The sequence below is a fragment of the Alligator sinensis genome, unplaced genomic scaffold (genome assembly GCF_000455745.1).
Source record: "Alligator sinensis unplaced genomic scaffold, ASM45574v1 scaffold404_1, whole genome shotgun sequence".
Lineage (NCBI taxonomy): Eukaryota > Metazoa > Chordata > Crocodylia > Alligatoridae > Alligator > Alligator sinensis.
Genome location: NW_005841839.1, coordinates 4,339,215 through 4,359,301, shown reverse-complemented (window position 1 = coordinate 4,359,301; position 20,087 = coordinate 4,339,215). Strand labels below are relative to the sequence as shown.

Here is a 20,087-nt window from a genome sequence, read left to right as displayed (position 1 = left end):
GAATGCCTGAGTTTCCACGGCAACCAGGAGAGCACCTTATCTCTGAAGCGGCTGAATGGCAGGACCAGTGCCGTCCCCACGGCTGCACACTGGACTTTTGTTAGCTCCGAGATGGCTCTGATTAAACATTCCAGCAGGAGCTGCTCTGAGATCCTCCTTCAGCTTCATATCTCCCTTTGCTGAGCACGCAGAGGCAAGGGGGGCGGCTAGGGTTACTAGCCCCTCCTTGTCCCTGCTGGGAGGCCCACCTTATCCAGGGCATTTAACAGCCAGAAGCTGGAAACTCCTCTAGCCTGTGTCTCATCTCAGCAGTAAACACACAATTGCCACTGATCAGAGCTCCCCTCCTGAGTAACAGAAGCAGTGAGCACCATGCTGCTGCAACTGGCAGGGACGGCTCAGACATAATATCCTGACTCTGCAAATCTCCTATTTTCTCCCTCCTCAAAAATAATTTTTCCTGAGTGAAAACTGAGGAAGAGCCTGTGGACTTGGCCTTCATTATTTAATTAAACCAAGGATCATATGCTTTACTAACAAGAGTTAACTCACCCTCCCAGCCCTCCCTTTATGATGCCACCAGGACCCCTGGTTTAGAGGGAGGGAAACCACAGCCCAAAGAGATTAAATTATTTGCTCAAGGTCAGTAGCAGAACTCCTGGATCCTAGTGCTTTGCTTTAACCAGTGGGCCTTCTTGCCTGTGACAGGATGCTCGCTATCCTGTACTCACAGCCCTGCTAAGACAAGGTTGTGAGATACCAGCTTGTAAGTGGAGAGGTGAAAGTCATCCTCCTGCTGTGGGGAGAATGCTGCGCCTGTCCCTGGAATGGACAGCCATTGGCATGGAAAGGCAGTGGGCGCCAGAAGGGGGATTAGTTAACATGCCTGATATCCTACAAGCCCATTGCATGGGACTGCCCTTGGGTATTTACCTTCCATGCTGAGGTTGCTGGAGGGCAGTGAGAGGCGGGAGTTCCAATCGCCCCGCAGCTCGTAGCGGAAGGCGGCGATCCGCCTGCTGATGTCTTGGTGCAGGGTAGACTGAAGGAACAGGGCCACTTTCTCCTTGGGCAGCCAGTTGAAGCAGCGTACCCTGGGGCGGAGGGAGGCATCTGCCTCAGACAACAGCAGCTCCAGAATCCCATCCCTTTCCAGGTAGATTTGAGCTCCCCGGAAGGTGCTGGAGGGCTTGATACAGGTGGTGACTTGCCTGGGGCTCTTCCCTTTGCCTGCTGTGCCCGTGGGGAGGCGGGGGGAGAGGCTGAGGCGTAAGGCCCCTGTTGGGTACAGCCACTCCAGGGAGCCCTCTGCACAGTGTAATGAGATCTGCTCCACACTGCCCGATTCCTGGGACAGGCCACTACAAAAGGAGAACAAATCCAAGTTAGTATAAAAGTAGGCCTTTGTCACAAGAATGTCCACCCAGCTGGCTCCAGGGCCACTTCAGCAGCAAAATGCCCTTTCATGAGGTAGCCAGCATCAAAGCCAGCATTAAATGGCTATGGATAACGTCACTAGCAGGCCTTGCCCATGGTTGTAGATTGTATAGTGATATTTTTGATGACTTCAGAAGGTCAAGCTAGCAAACTTGGGAGGTTTGCCTGATGGATTTCTGCTTTCAGGAATTGTCAGCGCTGGGTCTCAGTGACTTAGGCACTGTAGGATTCAGCTGGAAAGAGAGACCAGTCTTATAACAGAGACCATCTGAGCACTTGTGTGGCTGCTCTTAGCCTACTTGAAAGCCATCCCTTCCACATGCGGCAATATGCTCAGCTACTTGTGAATCCACCTGTTCCACACAGAGTTTGGCTTGAACCTAACCACTGAATCATTCCTTGCCTTCTCTTTAAGGCTGAGTCCAAATTCTGGGACTGGACACCCTTGTTTTGTGATGAAGTTTAGCCCTAGAATCAAGCTCAGCCTCCATGGAGTTGTCTTCTTCTCTACTTCTGGGCAAGAACAGTAAGAGGACATGGTGGAAAATCTCTGGTGGATAAAGCTACAATATCCCAGTGGGTTTGGGATATCTGTTATATCAGCATCTTACAAACACCAGACTGTTAGATTGAATACATACTAGGCTGCAGGCCTGCAAGTCTCATCTCCCCTTTATCCACATCCTGCCTGATCGTCCCAAAGGCAAGCATACAGCTCCCTGACTCCTGAGACCACTCTGCTTCTGTGTGGCCACCCCCAGACCCTGTTAGAGCCAAGATTTTCAAGTGTGGCCTCGAACGTTGGAGGGAGGAGGGGAGAACTTTTTTTAGCCCAAAAGTTTACCTGCCTGCTCTTGTGTTAGCGCTTTTGCCAACTAATGTGTGATAGGATTTTTTCTGTAGCCAAAGCCTAACTCCCTATGACAGGGCTGGGCAATTATTTCAGCTGGAGGGCCGCTTAAAAGTTTTGGTGAGCTGTTGAGGGTGCCCAACCCCTTGATGGGTGCCCCACCCCCTGATCACCATCTTGGGACTGGAAGTCCTACCCCCTAACCCCTGAAAGTACTGCTTTTGCAGGGATTACCATCTTGGAACTGGAAAAAAACCCTGATCAGTTACTAAGTCAAACATCTACTACAATGTATTTTATTTCAAAAAATATTTTGTCCTGATTTATGTGTGTTTGCATAGTGTATATAGAGGCAATTGCATAATAGCTCAAAAATACAGTCTTACTCTTGTATATTGTGTAGGGAGGGTGGTTGGGGGGGTGTATGGTGGGGTGTTTATGGGAGAGGTGGGGGGTTTGTGAGGGAGTGTGTCTGTGTAGAGGTGTGCATGTGTTGGGGTGTCTGGGCAGGGTTTGTGGCTTGTGCAGGTGCAGCCGCCTAGTGGTTCAGGCTCCAGCGAGTTCCAGGAGCTGCATGTGGTGGCAAGGAGCAGAATCAGGCCAGCTCGCCTCTATGGCGCGGGGTTCACATGCAGCTCCAGTACTTGTGCACCACCAGGTTAAGCCCTATGCAATGGAGCCAGCTGCTCCAGGACATGCATGTAGCAGCAGGGAGTGGGGCCAAACAGTTGGTTCCATCGTGCTTCTCCCAGTGGCGCACAAGTGCCAGAAGATGAGAGCCCAGTGCGATAGAGGCGGGCCAGCCTGGCTCCATTCTTTGCTGCCACTCTGCTCCTTGCTGTTGTGCAGCTCCCAGAACTGGCTGGAGCTGCGTGCCGCTGGGTGGCTGTGCTTGCACAGGCCACAAGGACCCCGAGGGCCTGCCGCTTGCTGCTGCTGCCAGGAGCAGGGGCTGTGCACGTGCAGGGAGTTCCCCACACTCCCTCACACAACCACACCCACACCCTGCCCACTCCCATGTCCTCCCCAGCAGCCTGACATTATCTTCCAAGGAGGGATTAGAAAGAGCTCAGCATCTCAGAGCAGTGTTGGTCTCTCTCTTCTTCCTCCTCCTGTGGCACTTCTGCCCCTTCTGTCTCTACAACACCAGTCCTCGGTAAGGGAATGATGGGGAGATACCCATAGAGTAGGGGTATTTCTGGAAGGGGAAAGAGATTACTCGCTCTGTAGCTCATCTCCCTCCAGGATGGGAGAGCAGGTGAAGACTCCCAGGAGTTGAGGTGAGAGGAATGGGGCTGGATGGGAGTCAGGGGACTGAACTGAGGAGGTTGGGGGTCCACACTGATGTGGCAGAGCCCGTATGGGGACTGGGGAGGACCTGGGGGACAGGACTGACTTGGAAGTATTGCAGAGTTAGTTTAATGGCTGGGAAGGCAATGTCAGGCGAGAGCAGCAGGGGCCATGATCACTTTCTCTAGTCAGTTCAAGAGAATTGTTGCACACGCTCAGTTGGGTGGGGCCAGTTGAAAAATCAAGAGGCAAGCCAAAGTGCACAACATACTCATGCCTTGCAAGGAAAACAAAACCCACAATAATCTGGGGCCGCATCTCATGATTTGAGTGGTTGTCATATTGTGGTATGACAATATGTTTAAATTGGGGGAGAGAGACAGCTCTAGACCTAAGAGGGCTGAAGGCAGCTCATCTCTCTCCTCACATCTGAGCAATGCTATTGTCTTTCTCTGCTGTCGAAGAGGGTGAGATCTCCTTACAGTTAGGCTTAGGCCTGGGCAGTTGCACCAATTGCACACCTGCCTCCTAGGGTGCCAGTGGGTCTCAGAATGAAGTCTGGCTTTTGTCAGAGTCTGTTGTGGTATGTGCTGCATCTGACCTGCAGCTCAGGACTGCAAGCAGTCAGAGCTGGTAAGAGCCCCTGCAGCACCTGGTATCTGTTGCTACTCATCAGATTGGTAGGTTGTGAAAGTCCATGGGGATGCTGGGTGTGTGTGGAGTGGCTCCTTACTGCTCTCCCTCCCATGGGAGAGGTCCTCTCAAATGTTATGATATTTAGGGTCTCTTCTTAAAGCACCAGCTCTTGGAATCAAGTGATTGTGTGGGAACCTCAGTTTCATTAAGTGCATTTATAGCCATACTGGCTGGAATGAAAAGCTCATGCAGGTGAGTGTCATGCACCCCAAAGGCTCAGAAATCAGGAGGCAAAAAATTAGCCTGCCTCTTATTGCTTTAATTAAAAAGCATTATGATTTTTGGGGCCTGACATGCTTCTTTGAATACTTCAGGTTGTCCCAATGAGCATGTCAGAGAGGATAGCCAAGCTGAGGAAGATCTACAGCCACACTGGACCCCTCCTTCCAGAACCAGCTGCAATGTGCTGCACTTCCTTTCCTTGGAGGTGAGCCCTGTCCCAGGGGTTTGTCTGTGAAGGGGCAGGGAAGGCCAGAGCCCTGTGCACTTGGACTCTGAAGTGTGTGTGTGGTGGGGGCAGGGCTTTGAGTAGGGAGGAGTCTCCTGGCCCTGCTCCCTCCTGTTCTCATTTACAAATGAAAGCCCTTCTGTCTCCTGAACCTGAGATAGGATTTACTCTGCTTTCCTTCTGCTTCTACCTGTTGTGTAATAAGGGATTTGAAGCCATTTGGCAGCTGCTAATCCCCAGAGCAAACCTCGGCAGACCTGCTGCTCTGTTAACCTGGTGCCCTTGAATGCATTTATGTGCATGCAGGGTATAAACAAGTGGTGAGGGTGGGGAGAAAGGGGGGTCACCTTTCTTGGAAGGTGGCCACTGGCCTCTCTTTTGTGCACAGCAGTGTTTATTTATAACAGTGAGGTAGGAGGAGTAGGCAGGGAACCATAGGGATTCAGTGTAGCCCTCTCCCTGCAGGCCTGTTTATAACAAGTATTCCAGGTCTTTCTGAGAAACTTGCTCTGCAGGGGAAGTAGGGTTCTGTCTCCAGCATCACATTTACTCTCTCTCCTAACTTCTAGCTGAGGATCTTCCGTGCTTTCAAAAGAAATCAACCAATTAAGTCCCTGTTTGGGGATACAAACTCCACATCAACCTTGAAAGGGTGAACACAAGCCTGAGAGCTCCATGATCCTCACCTCTATGGCTGGAGGGGGCTGTTGGAAGGGGAGAGGGAGATGCAGGGAGAATGGGACTGAGAACAGGTTCCCAGAAGGCCAAAAGAATGTCTGGGATTTACATGCTAGACATTAAGACCCTGTTAGCCTGGACCGGTAACCTGGTCCAGAGGCTAAGTCAACAAAGACCCAGGTCACCTACATCCTAAGAAGCAGTCCAAGTGGTTGAAATGACAGGTTGTTCCCCATAGGGGGCTCTGCCCTAGGAAAGTCCCACAACCTTCTGTTGAGATGGGGAGACTGAGGCACACAGGGACTAGGGACTTGCAAGAGTTCATGTAGTGAGTTGGTTGTAAAGCCTATTTCTGACCCACAAGCCCATCCCCCAGCCTCTCTTTAAGTATAATATGATAGTAATACATTAGTGCCTGGTGTGCTGGAGTAGGATGGATAAAAGCAGTGGACTAGGACCAACTATTACAAGAAGTGCTGCACAAATGCATGGTGAGAGACAATCTGCCCTGAAGGGCTTTTAGTTTAAATAGAGAAGACAGACAAAGGAGTGGAGGGAAACAAGAGACAGAGGGATTTGCCCAAGATCACAGGGGAGGTCAGTCTGGAGCTTAAAGCTTGTGCTCGAAGCAGCCACATGAGGCTGCTTCCTGAGACACTGGCAGCAAAATGATGCTGTTTTGAAGTACTTGGAGCAGGGAAGGAAGGTAGAAGTCATGCCACTCCTATCTTAAATTCCTCTGTTCAACACAGCAGTTGTTTTAATAGCATGCTGTCACACTCAAGTTTAAACTGAGAAGTGCGGAGAACTGGAGCTGTATGAACTGGAGCTGTATCTAATTGAAGCTACCAGTGGGTGGGAGGGGAAATCTAATGACCTGCATTAGAATTAGTTCTTCACTCAGGGGTGTTTAGTGACAGGTGGGCAGGATCTTGATTTCAGGGCTTATCTGAAAGCTGCTGTGCTCCCCACCATCCCACAGCCACCCCTGCTGCATAATGGCTACCTTGCCTCAAGCAGAAGAAAAAAAGATCTTCATTTAGGTTTTCATATAGGGGCTCATATCGAAGTGCTGTCTTAGTTCCACCCGCTTAGCTTGAGAGAATCCATGCAAGCTAGTTGGGCATGAGGTCTGCTGGAATAGCCCATGTGTCTAATACGTGTGGAATCTTGGAACAGAGAAGAGGGAAATATCTGATCTGTGTGGTCCCTGGAAGTTGTGACCCTGCAGCTGGAACTCAGAACGATACTGTGAAACCATCAAGAGAAACCAGTTCTGATGTAGGCTTTCATCTATTCCCTTGCCAGACAGTCTGAGATGATCCAAAACTGGGACCATCAGATGTTTTAGAAACCTTTCCAGGTTACTGTCTCCCTTAAATCTTTACCAAGAGAGCAACATCTAGACTTATAAAGCAATGGGAGCGTGACAGTGCATCAGTCCACAACCAGGTTGCTTCCCTTTCTTTGCAGGATGCCATTGGTTAGCAAGCAAAAGTCACAGCATTGCTTCCAAACGAGACCCCACTGCTGACTGTAGTGACTGTGCCTGCTCTATTTTGGCTTCATTATAGTTAACTCATCTGTACAGCTGCACAAAGGCACAAACATGAAGAAACAGATGCTTGCAGCTGAAATGTCTTGGGGTCATTTTAAAAAGCACCCATGGTGCTGCCCTCTGCAGGCTTGGCTTTCCTATCAGCAAAGGCATTTCCACAAAGGTCAGACTGCCCTTCTCTCAACTTTAATCCTGGTATTGCTGTAGTGTCCAGCAGGGCATCTTATACACGTGTAACTAAAGTATGAGCTCTGCCACAAACAGTCTGCAATGTAAGTGCTGCTGCTTGGCAAACCATGCTTTGATCTGAACACCTTTGGCTGTGTTTTAAATTTAAATGACCCCTTGGCTTGTGAGTTTTTTCATCTGTTAACAAGATTTTGTTGATGTGTAATTCACCCTGTGCCTTAAAGGGAGGTCTGCTGTAGGTTAGTCAAATGGTTTCTTTCTTTTGAGAGCTGTTTGCTGGGAGTGCAGGCAGCCTGACTTCTCTGGGAAGGGTCAGTATCTGTTGCATCAGAATTTGTTATTCATTCCTGACATTAAGTGCCAAACACTTAGGCTGTGGGGAAAGGAAAGAAAATGGAGAAACTATGAGCTGCCAGCCAAGGTCTGAGACTCGCACCTGTTCCTGTAGCACTGGGGAGGAAAATTACAGTGTAATGCTCAGGATAACTTTGATCTTGCAAGTGGGCCTGAGAAAAACTGGAGAAAACTAAACAAATTCAAGCACTTGTGCTTCTTCACTCCAGTCCTGCCCGCCCTTTCCTCTCTACCTCTCAATGAAACAATAAGAGATTTGTAGTCCTGGGGCACAATAAAACAATCAGCACACCAAGTACAACCCACCACCACAGAGCCAGAGAATAACATTGCTCCCCCAACCAGCGGGAAGGCAGTGGGAAGGGAGGCAAGGGTACCCGGGCCACAACTTCTAAAAGACTTAAGATGATGCTTCTCAGGAAGAGTTGGTTTGGGAGGGAAGATGTTTGTTCTGAGAGGATTTACATGAAAACCCATCAGAGATTTTTCCCAGCTTTGGGGGAAGATTCTCACAAACTGCTATATCAAGGGATAAAAAAATAAACTAGCACCTTTTTAAGGAAGGAGAATCTATATCCCCAATGGTTCTGAGCAAGTGACTCAAATCAGCAGTCCTAAGGACTAGGATTTTCTTTTTCTGAAGCTTCCTAAAGAGGAAATTCAGTAATTTGCAGGGAAAGTAGGTTGGTAAAAAAGTACACAAGCCTCTGGTTAAATGTTTTGCCCCCTTACAGCATCAAGTTCAGTGGTCTTATTGCTGATTTACATCAGTATAAATATGGGGAGAATCCAGCCCTGTCTTTTGATACCCATGGCAGCTCACCCAGAAAATTTGCCACTCCACTCCCTCAGCTACTTTCTCAAAGTGACACCCTGAATTCTGCTTCATCAGCCTTTTATGCATTAATAACCAGTTGTGCCACCCAAACTTCCACTGAGGACAATGGGGTGGAGGATCTGACACATGCACAAGAGAGTTATCTAAGTTTCTGGACAAAGCAAATAATTTCTCACAAGAGGGCACATTTACACAGAGCCTCCCTGGTCATTGGAGGCAAACTCATTTTAACTAAGGGCTTAAGTCCATACCTCCCCCTCCAGCTGCACTGGTCTTCTGAGTAACTGCAAAGGACTGTATCCAGGACACCAAGGCAAAGAGCCCACAGCACCAAAGGCATCTTCTTTGAGATCTCTTCTCCCAACAAAGCAGAAGGGGGAATCAAATACAGTAGAGTGAATCCTTTCCCAACACCATGCTGGAATGTGTGAGAGGAATTAACGCCTGTAAGTCCCCATCATCCATCTCCCCTGTTCTCCTCCACAAACGTTTTCTGGATGCAAAGCGGGTTTTCCCTTCTCCTCCTCGTCCTGAGCGATGCTGTAATTCAGAACAAGGGGAAAAGCAGCGGAGATGAAAGTGACCAAGATTCTCATAGTGAAACTGACGAATGTGTCCACTGATTGCTGGTCAGTTTCAACTAGGGTGGAGGGGATGATTTGTGATTCTCCAATCAGAAGGGGGTTCATAAACTTTCAGCCAATCACAGACACGGGATGGATGAAGGCCAGCCTCCTTTTTCCCCATTAACAAGTAGTTTGAGAACAATGTAATGAAATAGGAAAAAAAAGTTAAAAAGCTGATTTGAAAAGATTCTTGGCCAGATGTTAAGAGTTTAAAACATGGGCATTGAGGCTGCTTTGCAAAGTGGTTGTGTAGGGGAGGGTTGGGCAGGGGGTTTAATTTTTGAGCAAGCTTTAGGGAAAAAATTCTCTTGAGGGTTAAATGGTAAAAATATATTTAATTTGCAGCCTGTATTTGCTTACATGCCTATGCCTGAGTAATTATTTTATCTTAGCTTCCTACTTGAGTTTTCTTACTTGTACCAGTCAGACCTCATTATTATCTTTGAAGTTGTTTAGTTATTTAATATTTCTCTGTTTCAGGGATTTCTGGATTATATAGTCTACAGGTGCATAGCATGTGTGTGCTTAAACAAACATTTACATGGGAGAGTATTATATAATTGTGCCCATAAATATATGTAACCCAGTAAATGATGTGACATTCCTTGAACTGTTTCTTTTAAAAGATGTTAAATAAATCTGATTTTTGCATTTTCATTGTACAGAGCAGTAAGGCTCAGATATATTGGATGTTCAGGGGAAGGAGCATTAATATGGGTACATGCTGTGATATTTATTCCAATTTACCAATAGTTTTTTGGGGGTTTTTTTACTGGTGAATTCAGACTCATAGAAAACATGAGACCCTGATTACAAATTGCAAACAAAACTCTATCAGTAATGTCCATATGTTCATTATGAGAAATGCACTAACTTCAGTCAGTTGTTGCACATGGGATCTGTCCCCCACCTGTCAAATACTTATCTTGAAAAAGGATAAGTATGAAAACTCTGTTTTTGAGGTGTGCTAAGTGGGAAGAATCAGATCTCTCATATCTAATTGGGTTATTTGTATGAATTATAGATGGCATTTTACAACAGTATTGGAGTGACGTCGAGGACCAAACTTGGATGGCACTGCTCAGTTTTTACTCCATCCTTGCTCAGATGATGATATTAAAGGCGCTATGGCAGATCTTGAGAATGAGTCTTGGGCTCTTACTGTTTTATTTTGTAAGAGGAGTTTTCGCTTGGTCAGAACTCCAGGGTTTGGCTCAAAGTGTATTTTAGCCACCTCTTTTTAATATTTGCAGAGATCCAATAGAATTACATTACAGGTTTGTTTAGGGCTCTGAAAACATGCTGCAACTCTGTTCCCATTCCCAAGTTGTTGCTGTTATTAGCCGGTTCATCAGAAGACCATAAAACTCTTTTTTTTTTTTTTTTTTCAAAAGCTGCCTCTAATTATTTTATTTTTGCTTCAGACACTATTGTCCAAGAGCCACAAACCCTGCAATTAATTAAGTTTCCATTGGAGTGACAGCCCGCCAAAATGTTTGAAATAAACACGGGACAATTGCAATGCAATGATACAGGCCAGAGAACAAAGTCTCTGGAGAGAGGGTGGAGCAGAATGGAAATGAGGGATTGTAAATTTGGATGGAAGAAAGAAAGAGAGAAAGAAAGGGAAGGGGGGCTGGGGAAGGGGAATGGGGCTGCGATCTGGATTCAGAGCCCTCAGGCCATGAAATGACACTGAAAGAAGTCAATCTGCTGGAATCCATAGAAAATGAGTCCAGTCTGAAAGCACTGGCAAGGCCCATTATTAATGCTCCTGTCTGATAATAAACCAGCAGCAGCAGTAGTTTAAGGTGGAATAGGTCCCTGGCAGAAGCTTCAGAGCAGAAATTAGTAAAAGGAATGCTACTGAAGTATTTGATTAAATTATCATGCCAGCATGCTGGACCTGCTAGTGAGATGCTGCCTCTATCACAGGTCTGCATCTGACCTGCACAACAAACCCCTCAGTGGGAAAAACACATTTCTAATAATAGCTGATGATTGCTGCATTTTCCTATTTATATAGCCCATATCCCCACAGCCTTTCAGCATCTCATTATTGTTAAAGGATTTTATCTTCTCAACTGATCTGTGAAGGGGGAGAAATATTGTCCTCTCTTTTAAAGAGGAGGAACTGAGGTATAGGGTAGATTGAATTTTTTGTTTAAGTCATAAAGGAAACATTGAGCTGAACCCAGATCTCCTAGCCCCTAGTCCAGTGTTCTGTCCTTTAGTCCACCTTCCTTACCTGTATCCTTCTTCATTTCATTGGGCTCAGACCAGAAAGCTCATATCCCGATCCAGATATTTCCATAGTCTTGGGCTGACCAATTTGGACTCAGACTCATCTGTTTAGGAATGAGATTATGCATTAACCTTAGACTCCTTGTCCCTCTGGAAAATATGTTTGGCCAAGACTTAGCAGGTGCTGCTGCTGTGGGTGAAAGTCTTGTGTATATTAACATTATTGTTTGTCTTCCATCAGGTACATTTTGCAACAAATGTGTAACCACCTACTGGTTTAAGACTGTTGCCATGGCTACTCCCTCCTCCACCATGACAGCAAGAATATAACTTGGACCTCCTTCTTCAGAAGCACCAGCCTCCTACCACCTGTGCTGAAGGTGAGTTCTCTGTGCAGTGTGAGGACTATGACACATCACTGAGCAGTTATGATTTCATCCTTTAGACGCTGGTTGAAGACACACACTCTGGCTTGTATGTTGCAGTATTTTCATTGCAATTATATTCTATGTCATGTGTATTATAGCCTGTGTCCAGCAAGAAGTATTTAAAGCCACAAAATAACTAGGCTTAATATGTGCATATTTACACTGCTCCTTAATGTACCAGAGTTAAATAATGAGCTCCCATGTGCTATGTGAAATCAGAGGGGCAAGAGCTAAGATGAGCAAATTCTGTGCCAAGCTACACACTGGTGCAAGTTTGTACAGTGGAGTGACACACTTTCACTGGTGTAAATGCTAGTGGGCACTTAGCTAGAGTGGCTTAGAATGATGAGGCAGTTCTAGGGAAAGGAAACCTTTCCCTTGGTTCCCATCACCCATGGGAGACATTCATGGCTATGCCATAGGTAAGACTGAGTAGCAGTTTCTGTACCAATCCAGTTTGTTCAGTGCATGTTTGTGTCTTTGTCTTACTTGGTGTTGCAAGAGGGCCTGGTGAGGCCTGGAATGCTGCTTGCAGGCGTGTTGCTGACAGCAGCCTCCCACCCCCTGCATTTGTTCAGCTTAGCAGGTAGGAAGGGGAGATCCATGAGCTCAGGGGTTGGATGAGGTGGTTGCTGCCCAGTTTTATGTTCCTCCTTCAGGTGTTTTATTTCTGACCATGCTGCGTCTTCCTAGAAGGACATTTGCCCAGACTCCCGAAGTAAACACTGGCCCCACTGCAATGTGATGAGACCACTGAGGCCCTTAAGCCTCCATTGTCTGAATGTAATCCCCCTCCCCCGCCCTCCTCATTCGTTGCTGAGTCTCCCATTGTGTCCACTATTCCCAGACGGCAGCCTGTAACCAGGGCTCTTTCATGAGATATTTAACCTCCAGCCCAGAGCTGACACAGCTGTGCTCTTCAGGGGCCAGGCAGCACTCTTACCTCCTGGCATTCCCCTCCTCACAAGCAGGGAGCTACCTTTATTTGAAAGCATCCATGCAACAGGAGAAGTGGCTGCGACTGCCACCACAAACCCCCGGTATAATCATAATGTCCTGCCCATACTGGCACTGCAACGGTCAGCACAAAAACTCTCCAGGCTGTTTCCGTCCTCTCATGCAATCCTAGCTTAGATTTTAATTTTCTGCTGGGATGGGGAAGTCCTGGGCATGTGAAGCCACCTGCCTTAGCCATATGCAGAAGCCTTGGAGACTAACTTCCTTGATGTTTGGATTTGGGATGGGGGAGGGGTGTTCTGTTTTTCCTCTGGGCTGGATCCATTGTGATCTTAACTGATCAGTGCCCATATCTCTCTGAAACACATCCCTGTTGCTCCTATCCCTGACAAAAGCATGGTCAGGGAGACTGGGGTCTAAACGATGGGTTTATGGCTAAATGCTAAAGTAGGGGTGTCCTGCTTCTAAGCCCCCAGGGGACACATACCATATGCCACCAGACATGCCCCATGGATGCTTCCCCCACCCCCGGGTACTGTATGCCCACATGGGCACTCTCCTCACCCCTAGCACACAGCCCCAGATTCATCTTCAGCTCTCTGCGCTGTCTCACTGCCCTGCCTCCCGGGTTCAAGATGAGAAGTGGCAGCCAGAGGATGGAGAAGGGAACTGGGAGATGCCAGTTGCAGCCAGAGTGATGGGAGAAGCAGCAGCTGGTGAAAACCTGGGGGCCACACATGAGTGCCTCACAGGCTGCCAGTTGGACAGCCCTGTGCTAAACATAGTCTTTAGAGGTGAGTGACTGCAGCTCTGCCACTGCTGTTATTACATGCGTTACAGCAGCTCCTGGAGGTCTCAACTGAGGTACAGTTGTGCTAGCCACTGCATGAGTTTACAGCGTAAAGACTCAGGACAGTCAATCAAGAAGGAAAAGAGTTATATGCCCCATTTTCTACATGGCAGCCTGAGGCACAGAGATGAAGTGACTTCTCTAAGGTCATGCAGGAAGCCTGTGGTAGAGCAGGGCCTGAACCAGAAGGCTCAACATTAGCTACCCTGTGGCTTAGCACACCTTTAGGCCTGGGCCCTTAGCCACATTGTGACGGTTTCCCCCCGTTTGCCTGGTGGGTTGGAGATTCAGCAGCTGTATTCCCTAATGGCTGCCAAGTGCCTTGAGATCTTCAGGCAGATGATGCAAGCAAGGTTCACAAACAGCCTCATGAGAACCAAGCTTTGTACCACACTGACTGTGGGCCCCAACTCTGACCTGAGAGCTTGGGGAATTGCCCTGTCTTGAATTGAGAAGGGAAACCAGTTCTCTGACTGTTCAGCATTGAGTTCCCTTGTGCTCCTTGCTGCAGAGGCCTTGCCTTTCCCTGATTTGTTCTTCACGCTCAACTGAAGTCAGATCTGTGTTTTTCTTCTCTGAACCATTTCCTTAGCACCCAGTGTACAAGCACAGCGCACCAGCCGCGAGAACTCCACTGCCATATGGGCTGAGAAAGCTGAGGCTGTCTGAGCACAATAGCCACCTGGTCAGCTCTGGTCGATCTTTTAGAGAGGCACAGACAGCTGGAGTTATTCGGCTTGTCAAAGGAGAAACACAAGAGAAAGTGTTCAAAATATTGTTTACCAATCGTGAATAGACTGAACCACCCAGGAAAGCCAGCATCTGTCTGCAGGGTGGGAGGGGGCAAGCAAGCTATTTCCGCTGGAATGATCAGCCTCCATGTCTGGAGTCTGAAGTGAGAAGGAGCAGTATAATGCATTATTCACCAGCCTGGGAGCAGATGTCTTTCTGTAGGTGAGATGGTAGGGAGGCCTTCCACCCCAGCAGGGGAAGAAGCATGGGTATTGTTCAAGCATTCCGCTCCCAGAGTCCTCCAGATGTGGCGGATTTCAGCCAGGCAGGGTGTGGAGGAGGCACAGGGCTGGGCCATACTTGTTACATGCTTTTGGTACATGGGGGTGTGAATGAAGAGATGCAGAAAGCTTCTGTCACAACCATGACACACACTCGCCGGCACTAGAAATAACTCACTGGGGGAGCGCGTGACTGCTTTTTAGCACCCAGAGTGCTCGGGCCTCAGAACTACCACAACATTAGTAACATGAGGCCCTGACCTCTCTTCAGCATTCCCTTTCCCTGGGACATCAAGAGTCCACTTGGCTGGCTCCCCTTCCACTCTCAAAGTGCTGCCATGTACTGGGCTTCTTTGGAAGCTGCATTGCTCTACAGCTCAGACAGTACTTCTTTCCTGGCCTGGGCTGTGCGAGAGGTCACTGGAGTGCTAGGATGGGCCTTTCTGGCTGTAACACTAATGACAGTTATAAGAGTTTATGCGAGTGTGCTGGCTGAAAAACAGAACTTTATTTATCTGTCTTACCACATTGCTATTAGAAGTTACTTCAGTGAGTTACTCCAAATTACAAAGGGTCTAAGGAAAATGAGCCAGTTCTTCCTTTTTGCTCCAAAGCCACAACTTTCCATCTCTCTATAGGATTTTTAACATTTTCCTGATGTCTGTAATATTAGAATTTACATTCATAAGACTGAACTCTATCACTCTAGGGGTCTGGCACACACAAGCGTGGCTGATCTCTTTGAACGTTGATCAGTGTTTAAGAAGTCTATTTAGAAATGGCCAACCAATTCCAGGAAGAAATCCTCTCCCTGATTTTACTTGGGCAAAAATCTCCTTGGCTTTAGTAGGGCTTTTCTTGATGGTAAATATGCATTAGCCAAGTATCCTAATGTACCAGCTTGGACCATGGCCTTTAAGCAGAGGGATCAGACAGTGCCCTGTCCTACCCCAGGAACTGCCAGATACAGTACCTCCAACAGTCTTCTGTCATAGACACCAGACACTTTACAAAGGAGGTCCATATCCTTGTTCCCATTTTGGAGGACAGAGCAGAGATGAAGTGACCCATCCAAGCCCTCTGGCACAGCAGAGCATAGAACCTGGGAGTCCCTGCTTACTGCTAGCAGGATGGAATTCTGTTTTAGCTGATGCTCACAGTCCAGCCCATTTGACAAGAATCTGCATTAATGAGGCAGTGTTTTGTGATCTGGGACTAACTCCTGCACAAGTCCTAAGGAGATGGCTCCAGCAGGAAGGAATGTATTTGAAGGCAAGTCGATATGAATATTACATCAAGTTAGCCCTTTGTGTATTCTCCAGATCTTCAAAGATAACTTGACTCAGAGTAACTTAAGCTCTGTTCAGAGGGACGTGTTCCTCTCAGGAGACCCAAAATGTGTGGGGGCTGAGAGAAGGCAGCTTTCAGCCATGCCCTGAGAGGTAACGGGCATTGTACATTAGCAGCTAAGTGTAATGCTCCCACACATCCTTTTTTTTAAGGCAGAATCTTGCATTTAGAGTTCTGTAGTTCCCTTTGATGTTTTTTTAAATCATGTTCGTTATTGATGAGGAGGCTGAATAGAGTTCTCTATTCTTTTCTGTTTCTATCATCTAATATTTGCTGAGTATTCACTAATAACTCCTTGACTTGTGTCTCTGGTACCTGAGATTCCCAAGAGGTCTCTCATCTACATGCTACCAGTTGAGGACTGCTTAGCTTCTGAAACAGGATGAGAGCAGGTGCTGTCAGTCTAGTGTGGCTGCAGGCATTGATGTCAAAGTGAATTAGAATGGTAATGGAGGATAGTAGAATAGTAATGTGTGGGAGGCCAACCCTCCTGCTTCAGAGCTTAAGGCAACCACTCAGTAGTGTGGATTAGGAGAAGACTTTCTGAGGGATATGTTATCCAATAACTCCCTACAGCAGAATTTCATGCCCTTCTACAAAAGCAACTGCTGCTTAAGCTGTTGGAAACAGGTACTCGGCTAGATGGACCCTGCCCCAATCTGGTGTTGGCAGTTTTGATGTTCTTGTGAGCCTTGTCAAGGGGACTGTCTGGAGTTCAGTACAGCTCAGATATACTGAGGAAAAGATCCTGAAAAGATCTTAGATCTTTTTTAGACTTATTTGAGAAAACAGCAGTTCTTCAATAATTGATCCAAGCAGACACTGTTTTTTTTCCAGGAATAATTTTACTCCTGTCTCCTTGGCAAAGGCTGATCAAATTAAGAGTGATGGCATGGATGGTGGGCATGGGCTGATAGCAGAAAGATGGCTGTCTTCATGCAGCAAGATGCCACAGATGAACGTGCAGGAGGAGTGTGATGTCAAAGGACCTCTGCACAGGGTCACTTACAGCAATCAAGGGCGGGTACATTTTGAACAGATGCAAGAAATGCACTGAGTTCAGGACCATTGAGTCTTCTGCTTCAGGACATAAGGTTTGGTGTTCAAGAAAAGAATGTTCCTATCTTGACATAGGTGTGCTGAGACAAATGCATCTGTGGTGTAATTCTGTCAAAACCCATGGAGTTGCAGCAGGATTTAATTTGATTCATGGGGTTGTGTTCTTTTAGCCTTTCTCAGAGGGGTAAGGATTTTGTCATTGCCAGAGGAAAGATAATGGACAGCATCAGAAAGAAGGGCACGTGGGGAGAAAAACAGTGTTTTTGTTTTGTTGAAATGCACTGGACCAGGGAACTTTTTTGGAGGGGACTAAGTGAATAGTGGTCTATGTATCTAGCTAAAATGCCCTCCCTTTGAAACCAAGGGGAGACAAAATTGTGTGCTTTGTACATGGAGAGGTAAATGCAGAGCTCTCTGGAGCAGCTGCCTGGCTCCCTACCACCATCCCTATCCAGGACAAGCCTACTCGTTCTGTGAGAAGGGGCTGGTTTAGGTGCCATCCATGGACATAGGCAAGCAGAATTAAATTCTGTGCTTTGCCACAGAGGCCCTGTGCTACCTTGGACCTCAGTTCCCACCTGTAAACTGTGAATGTGTAATATGGATTCATAGATTCATAGAAGTAGGGTCGGAAGGGACCTTGTAGATCATCAAGTCCGACCCCCTGCCCTGGGCAGGAGAGAAAACCAGGCTCAAATGACCCCAGCCAGGTAGACATCAAGCCTCCTCTTAAAGACCCCCAGGGTAGGAGCTATCACCACTTCCCTTGGAAATTGGTTCCAGATCCTAGCCACCCTGACTGTGAAGTAGTGCCTTCGGATGTCTAGTCTAAACCTACTGTCTAACAATTTGTGGCCGTTATTCCTTGTTACCCCGGGGGCACTAGGGGGAACACGGTCTCTCCCAAACCCTACTGGTCCCCCCTACTGAGTTTATAGATGGCCACCAGGTCCCCTCTCAGCCTTCTCTTGCGAAGGCTGAACAGGTTAAGGTCCCGTAGCCTCTCTTCGTAGGGTCTGCCCTGCTGACCCCGGATCAAATGGGTGGCCCTCCTCTGGACCCTCTCAATGCTGTCCACATCCCTCCTGAAGTGTGGCGCCCAGAACTGAACACAATACTCCAGCTGCAGCCTGACCAGTATCGCATAGAGGGGGAGGATCACCTCCTTGGCCCTGCTTGAGATGCACCTCTGGATGCACAACAAGATACGGTTATCCCTACTGACCGTGACCTTGCATTGTTGGCCCATGTTCATCTTGGAGTCAATAATGACTCCAAGATCTCTTTCTGCCACCGTGCTCTCGAGAAGGGAGTTTCCCAGCTTATAAGTGTGCTGCTGATTCCTACTGCCCAAGTGCAGCACCTTGCACTTGTCAGTATTGAAACCCATCCTATTTTTATTAGCCCACCCCTGTAACCTGTCCAGGTCCTGCTGTAATCTGTCCTTCTCTACTAGCATGCCCACCTCACCCCATATCTTGGTATACTGGCTATACCCTACCTCATAGGGTTCTTATGGAAATGAATATATCAAAGACTGAGGCAAGTAACAGGTATGTTTGTACTGGGGGCAGATAGTGTTGTTTGCTTAGACTGAGACCAGTTGGTAGATCTTTGGTTTTGCCAGGGAGAGTGGTGCAGCCCGCTTCCTGATTCCTTGCTGTTGGAGAGCTTCGAAATGTTCATATCAGGCCCAACTCCAGCTAGGTCTGAACAGGCTGGAAGGCATAGCTGTCTCTCTCTGGAAATGTGGAGTGGGCTTTGTTTTCAGTACTAACTGCTCAGAAATAGCTGTTGCTCCATTGCTAGGTAGGCATCTACATGGCCTCAGTTCAAGAGGGGAAGCAGCTGCTTTGGCATCTTGTTATTCAGTGCCCAAGAGAGCTCCTAGCATACACTGTGTAGTGGTGACAGGTACAGGCCAGGCACCTTCACTGTTTCCACTACAGGGAACACTTCAAATTCTGTAAAATGGAGGGTGGTTGCAACATTGCTCTGAGATGAGTCAATCTTAGGCTCTACATGGCCAGTGAAAGGGGCTGAGGAGGCTGAAGCCCCTTACGTGCTCTCAGGGCAGGGTTAGCATCTGGAGACCCTCTGGGTTGTGATCTGGAAGGGCTGTGTCTAGGAGAGAAGGCCTGGGTTCAATCTCTGCAGCCCATTCAGCACTTGGCCCTCATGATTGCTGCCCATTGGGATCTGCATGGTGAGACTCCCCACCTCATGTCATCCAAGCCATTCCCCGTGTCACTACCTGATGGCGTGCACTGCCATCATAGGGGATCTAACCATCATGAGAAAAAGGTTCTGTAGACCACCACTCCCACCGCCCCAGAAGCCAATTCTTAGCCTTTCTGGCAGCTGAGAGTATGGTTGTGAATGGCAGTATTTCTGAATTTGCTATCTGATTCAAACAGTAGCTTCAGGTGTGGAATTCCCCACTTCATTTTATTTGGATGTTAAATTTGAAACCTATTTAGGAGTTTTCCAGTGTCAACATTATTAGCTAAGGCTCTTTGATTCCCTGTACCATGAACAAGCAGCCAGGTTGGAGCTGAAAGGCTCTTCCTTGTGAGGGAGGTTGTAAGACCCAAACAGCAGATGATCCTATGGGATATTCTGGGCAGTGAGGTAGTTTTGACTGTGGGCCTCAGGCTCAGTTACTAGAGTTTAAGGGAGTTCTGTATGATCCAGAAACTGGAATAGCTGCCTAATATACTTCTGTACTCAGGCCCTGGGCCCCTTAGGCTGGGCACCACACACATAATGAGAGACGGTACCTGCTTGGAAGGGCTTGCAGGATAGATAGGCAGGACAGGCATGTGGCAGGGAGAAAAAGGATCAATCCATTTTACAGAAAGGAAATTGAGACAGAGACACACAGTGGTAGGTCAGGCAGGGAACTTTTAGCAGCCCTGGGGACTAGTCCTGTGCTTTGGAACGTAGGAAAGAAATTGGAAGTTGGTGCTGTTATCACATCCAGCAACATGCTGCATAAAAGCAGTGATACAGATCTTTTCTTTCCTGGCTCTTTGGATGATTTGTTTGTTTGAAGAAGCTCTTTTCTCCCTTCCAGGAGTCCACTCTGGGGGCTGGGAGGGAGCTTGACCTAAGCAACAATTCATCCCTGCACACTAGGAATAGAGTAAACCTGTAGAGCCATTGGTGTAGCATTCCAGAACCCTTCACCCCCTCATCCCCTGTTTCAGGGGAAGCAAGAAC

General features: G+C 47.6%; 2 protein-coding genes across 12 annotated transcripts in view; one reads left to right on the top strand and one right to left on the bottom strand.

Moving 5' to 3' along the window:
• Positions 1–8,954, bottom strand: part of METRN (meteorin, glial cell differentiation regulator) — a 17,817-nt gene extending 8,863 nt beyond the window's left edge. For both annotated transcript variants that reach the window (XM_006015562.3, XM_025203956.1), the window contains exons 1-2: positions 8,590–8,954; positions 934–1,361 (exon numbers count right to left, since the gene is read on the bottom strand). In XM_006015562.3, the coding sequence (XP_006015624.1) occupies positions 934–1,361; positions 8,590–8,678 (517 nt within the window). In that variant the 5' untranslated portion in view covers positions 8,679–8,954. The remainder of the gene's footprint in view (positions 1–933; positions 1,362–8,589) is intronic.
• FBXL16 (F-box and leucine rich repeat protein 16) overlaps positions 1–20,087 on the top strand; it is a 219,578-nt gene that overhangs the window by 44,856 nt on the left and 154,635 nt on the right. For 8 of the 10 annotated variants that reach the window (XR_003093998.1, XR_003093997.1, XM_025203881.1 and 5 more), the window contains one exon: positions 11,450–11,588. The exons of 1 other annotated variant lie outside the window; for it this stretch is intronic. The gene's annotated coding sequence lies outside the window, so the exon portion shown is untranslated. Of the gene's footprint in view, positions 1–4,587; positions 4,701–11,449; positions 11,589–20,087 lie in introns of all 10 variants that reach the window. One more of the 10 variants, XM_006015563.2, reaches the window with a different exon arrangement.